The sequence below is a fragment of the Pogona vitticeps genome, chromosome 3 (assembly GCF_051106095.1).
Source record: "Pogona vitticeps strain Pit_001003342236 chromosome 3, PviZW2.1, whole genome shotgun sequence".
NCBI lineage: Eukaryota > Metazoa > Chordata > Lepidosauria > Squamata > Agamidae > Pogona > Pogona vitticeps.
Genome location: NC_135785.1, coordinates 185,245,871 through 185,251,587, shown reverse-complemented (window position 1 = coordinate 185,251,587; position 5,717 = coordinate 185,245,871). Strand labels below are relative to the sequence as shown.

The 5,717-nt window shown below is 55.9% G+C and overlaps 1 protein-coding gene across 4 annotated transcripts in view; it reads right to left on the bottom strand.

The window, feature by feature from the left end:
* The window catches only part of NHS (NHS actin remodeling regulator), a 301,101-nt gene extending 295,752 nt beyond the window's left edge, over nt 1-5,349 (bottom strand). For all 4 annotated transcript variants that reach the window (XM_072994330.2, XM_078390407.1, XM_072994331.2 and 1 more), the window contains exon 1: nt 4,132-5,349. In XM_072994330.2, the coding sequence (XP_072850431.2) occupies nt 4,132-4,600 (469 nt within the window). In that variant the 5' untranslated portion in view covers nt 4,601-5,349. The remainder of the gene's footprint in view (nt 1-4,131) is intronic.
* Nucleotides 5,350-5,717: the final 368 nt, after the last annotated feature.

Below are 5,717 nucleotides of genomic sequence, written 5' to 3'. Positions count from 1 at the left end.
AAACCCTTTACTCACAATTCCGCCACTGCCGCCGGCTCCAGGATCCTTCCTATCACTCTGGAACTCACGATCGGCGAGCCACTCCTGACAGGAGGCAGGACAAGCCGCTCTGCCAGATCGAAGTGTGGCTCACCAATCACGAGCCCCAGAGTGATAGGAAAGACTGTGGAGCCAGTGGCAGCAGCGGAACTGTGAGTGGACAATCTAGCCCTAGGAGGCCGAACCCTCGTTATCACCGCCTGTGCAGGGGTATTGGCAAACCCATCTCTACTCCTGAGCAATTCCTGAAGTCTGCTTGCTTCCGTAGATTTACTTTCTTCCATTATGGAAGAAAACGATTTTATGGATAAATTTCTATGTATTGACACATTCATTGTTAAATGCCAAGAGAGTATCAGTTGTTTTATGCTTTAGATGAAACAATAGACCAAAAATAAAATTAAAGGTACTACCATATAGTATGTGAGATTCCCAACCAGTCCATCATCTGGGCACCAAGCAATCCCATTCTTGCACACCAAGCAGACAGCACCCTGTGTCCTCAAACCATGACCCTTTGTATCATTTGCAGTCCTGGTCCCAAGAAGGACTACAGTGTCCAACACACCCACCTGCACAAAAAGCCTTGGGCATACTGAAAACTTCTTCAAAATGAATCCGATCATTAATCAATTCAGAGCTTCACAACATTATTGTTATTTTTTTTAGGCTACAGCTCTCCATATCCCTAGCCATGGGGGGATTCTGGGACATGTAGTCCCAAAAATATTAAATTTTGCAAGATCTGTTGTTTGACATAAGCTTTCTCACCGTATAGCCCACTTCTCTGCTCAGTATTGTCCACCAGCAATGACTATGAAGGTTTTTCAAACAAGATCTTTCTAGCTGTACCTGGGGATTCCAATGCTCTACCGTTGATCTCCTGCTGCAGCCTACCTCCTTCTCTCCATGAGGACTCTGGTATTGTGAATCTGTGGGGGGAGCTTGGTTTCCAATAAAGAATAGCCAGCAGTTGGAGGAAACCAAGGCAAAGGAAGTCATTTCAAACCAATTTATTGTATGGATAGATGCACACACACTAATCCACATTAATGCAAGGCAGATGAGTGCTGTAGTTAGCCTCCTCTCAGCCTGGTGCCCTCCAGATGTGCTGGATTACAGTTCCCATCACCCCTGGTTGGCCCGGTCATAGCCTGGTGGCGGATGGGAAAAAGTCTGACCCACTTAATAATGTTGGGCTGTAAATTCCAGTGTTTCCCATCACTGGTAAATCTGGCTGATGGAAACTGCAGTCCAGCATCCTCTGGAAGCCTCACTTTGCCCATCTCTATTGCAGGAGGAAGATGGCGGAGGCACTGAAGCTCTGGTGGAAAGGCTGGTTACTATTTTGTACAGTGCTGGACTGTACAACTCAAGACACCATGGCCATGTTGGATAGGGACAATGGGAACTGTGATCCAGCAAATGTGAAGGACACCAGGCTGGGAGGAGGCTAACTATGATGTTCACCTGCCTTGCATTAAGGTGGCATTCAGCTGTTCTGATTTGTCAATCAAAGAACCTGTGCTTCCTCAAACCAACCCAGCCAATCAACTCTGGTCTGCGGAGGCCTGTGAACCACGAGAGGGCTTGTGTTTCCTCAGACTTTCTTTTCCACCTCATAGACAGAGACTGCCTCTGGCTCTCTATGTGTAAGGCTGCCAGGAAGAAAAGCAGCCCCTTAGAACTGAAATTGATCCCCTATTTCAGCAATATGTTTCAATATATTTATGGTGGCATCAGTTACTGTGAAACAGCCTAGCCCATTTACATAGAGAGATTTGGGGGGGGGGGGGGAAAGGGATAGGAGAAAAGTGCTTTTAAAAAAAGATGAAAATACTAGCAAGCAGTTGCAGAAAGGGACACTAAAAATGCAATATAGGTCAAAATCTTATTATTTATGTACACCACTAAGTGTAATAGTGTAATTCTTTTGCTGACAGTTGAAGACCCACATCTCCAGGCAGGCTTTTAATCATCATAACTGTCCCTAAATGCTGGCTTTTAGTGGAATACATTTATTTTTTAAATGATTTCTAATCATTCAGTGTATTTTAATTAATATTATAGATTAATCAGTCTTTAATATACAATATTGTGTTTTTAATTTTTTTAACATGATGAACTGCTTTGAGTCCCTCATAGAGAGAAATGCTGACTGTAAATGAGACAAATAAAAATAAATAAATAAAATCTCACTGGCAAATTGCTGCTTGTATTCCTTGTCACAGGCCGGTTGTGCGCCAAGTCAGACAACTGGTCAGTGACAAGGAATACAAGCAACCAATTCTTAACTCATAGCAATTTGCACAGTGTTACACTGTTGCACTGAGATTCGCCTATGTAAGCAATACAAACCTGGCTAATAAATCATTTTGTAACTCACAGTGACCTAGCTATTGGTACTGTTGCACTTGTAGCTACTTTTCTCCCTGGGGGGGATAAGGAGGGAAGGTGAGGAAGAAGAAGAGCCCAGCCAGGGCCTTCTTTCCAGAGTGGCGCATGAGCCACCCTCACCCAAGATCATGGCGCAGGGAGGGATCAAGGTCTTCCTAAAGAAAGGGGTGTGTGTGTGTGTGTGTGTTAAAAGGCCACGATGATGCAGAAGAATCATCTGTGATCAGAGGGAAGACTGCAGTTGGGCGGCAAAAGAAGAAGAAAAAAAAAGAAGCAGCCAAGATCCGCCTAAGCAATCGCCTGAAAGCTTTCCTCGTCCTCAGCCATCTCTCCACCAACGACTGGCCAAGCGGTCCGCCTCCCGCCCAAAACCTACATAGAGACAGCTGTTCAGGTGAAGTGGGCAACCAATCCCCGCTTCGGCTGGGCACGCGGCAGAATTAGCGCCCGGTCCAGTGAGCGCAGAGCAGGGGGCGGGGGGGGGAACCACCCATCTGCTCACCTTCCACCCTTCTCTCTCCCTCCCTCCCTCTCCCCCCCCCGGGAGCAAAGCAACCCCGCGCCTTCCCCGCAGCAGAAGCCAGCGAGCCGAGAAGCAGCCGCCGCCGCCGCCCCCCGCCCCCCCGCCGCAATAGGCTCCCTAGCATCAGCCAGAAAAGTGGGTCATCCAGAGCGCCGCCTGGGATGCCGAGGCGTCGCTCCCCTCGATCCGAAAGCGCTCGGGCAGCCTCGCCTCCCCGCCCCCCACCCGGGAGGCTACAGCTCTCCGCCCGCCCCCCTTCCTTATCGGTCGCCCCATCGCGCCCTGTTCCCGGGAGATCGTGGGGTTTGAGAATCATCCTTCCCGCTAAAACAGCAGCAGCACCCCCCCCTGGAAACCGGGCTTCGTCTGGACGCGGACGGAGGAGAGAGCGAGGGAGAAGGGGGGGAGCCAGTCGGGAGGGGGGCACGGCAGGCGACCCCCGGCGCTCCTCGCTATCCCACCCACGGCGTTTCACCAGGCCACCGCTGGCCAAACCAAAACAAACCGATGCAGCCCCTCTGGACATAAACAGTGCAGCCCCGATGGAACCAAGCCTCACCAAAACGCACACACACACACACACACACACACACACACACACACACACACACACACACGTCCCCGCCCACCAACTTTACACACATTTAAAGCCGGCACCTCCCTCCCTGTTTACACACACACACACACACACACACACGGTGGCACAACAGCCCCCCCCGTTCACCCTGTCGCCCGCAGGGGATGAGAAGAAACTTATGTTCCTACATGAGGAAAAGAGAGGGTGTCATCCTGCTCTGATTTCACCTACGGCGCACAAGCTAGGGTGGCATCCGCAATCCGTGGTTCGGGGCCACACCTCCCCAAGGTGCCCCCGGGGGGGCTCGATCTGATCCGCGGTCTCTCCCCGACCGGCGAGAGAGCCGCCCGGCCGGGCCCTGCCCTGCCTTGCCCTGCCCTGCCCGGGGCCGCCCCACCCCGCCAAAGCGCCGTCCGGGCGGCTCTCCTTTTCCTGCCCCGATCCTCGGCTCGCGCGCCGCAGGGAAGCCGCCGGGCGGGCGAAGGCGAGCCGAACGCGCTTGAGGTCGCCTCAAGGGGAAGAAGGGAAGGCGGGCAGGCAGGCAGGCAGGTGGGTGAGTCGGTCCGGGTGGGGGGGGGCCGGCGGTTGCACTTACGCACGGTCTCCTGCTTGGGATCCAGGCCGCGTAGCACCCCTTGGACGCCGGCGATCCTGCCCTGCAGCGCCCGGACCCGGCGGTGGGTGAGCTGCATCTCGCTCTCGATCTCCTGGAAGAGGGCGCAGGCATGCCGGGCCACCTCGGAGAGCTGCCGGAGGATCCGGGAGAGCGCGACGTTGCTGACCGAGCCCAGGTCCAGCATCACCGCCGCCGCCGCCGCCGCCGCCGTTGCCGCCTCCTTGTCCTTCCCATCGGCACCGGCAGCCTCTTCCTCGGGCTCGTCCGCCGCCGCCGCCGCCGTGGCGCCCGCGGTCGCTCCCACCGCCGCCGCCGCCGCTTCGCCGGGCTCTTCCCGCGGGCTCCCCGGCGGAGGCGCCTCGCCGCCGGGACTGTCGTCCAGCACCGAGGCGACGGGCTGCCGCCGGCAGAGCCATTGGGGCTCCACGATCCGCTTGGCGAAAGGCATGGCAGAGCCCGAACGCTTTCCCGGACCAGAAAGGGGCGAAGCAGGCGCTTGGATTCCGGGAGGAAGGCGGGGGGCGCCGCTCTCGGGGCAATCGCCCGCTTTTTGGTATTGATTCCCCCTTCCCCTTCCCAGTCACCAGCCCGGGGGAGCCAACGGGGGGGGCGGGACTGGGGCTCTCCGGGCTCTTCTTGCCAAGCGGGATCCGGGGCTCCTTCCACCCCCGAGCCCCCTTTCACTCGCTCACCGCGGGCACCGGCAGGCGAGTTCTCTGCCCCATCATCTCCTCCGGCTGATCTCCGTTCCCCTTCACGCCTGCAAAGCCGCCGCCGCCGCCGCCGCCTCCGTCGCCGATCTCCTCTGCTCTCCTCTCTCCTTCGCCCGCTCGCTCCCTCGCTCGCTCTCAAACCCACCTTACACGCCCCCCCCCAAATCCGTTTTCCTCCTCCTTCTCCTCCTGCCGCCGCTGCTCCCGGTGAGCTCCGTCCGATCTCCCGGTCCCTGGCTTCCCCGCCCCAGCTTTCAACGCGAGACAGCGAGGTGGATATATCTTTTTTTTAAAGGATGCCTTGAAAACCCGGAGAAAGGAACGCGCCTCAATCTTTTGTGAAGGAGGAGCAGGCAGGCAGGCAGGCAGGGAGGGAGACCCACTCGCCACGGAGCGCGGGCAGAGGCGAGAGAGGGAGAGGTAGTCCCCCTTGCGACCGCACGGGGTCACTGCAGGCTCCCCCCTCAGCCAGGCCGTCCTCCGAGGGGCCAGCCTGGCGAGGCTCAGCGTACAATCTGCCCTGGGCCAAAGCATGCCTGTAGGGCCTTTCCATCCTCCAATCAGCTCACGACTTTCTTGTGAAGGGGGAAAAAAACCACATCTATTCTGCTTACACTGCTTGGTAACATCGCCTCGACTTCCGCCTGTGTTCTGCTCGTTTTTTATTTGGAACGAATGGATGAAATGTTATTTTCTACAGAAGCATCTTGCCTACCCTTCTGCAGTTTGCCCTGTTGCAGAGCAAAAGGCTGGCAGCTGAAGAGCCTCCGGGCCACCTTATCCCAGGCCAGCCCTTCCTGCTCTGCAACACCCAGCTAGTGCAGACTATTTCAAAGATGCCTGGCTGGGGGG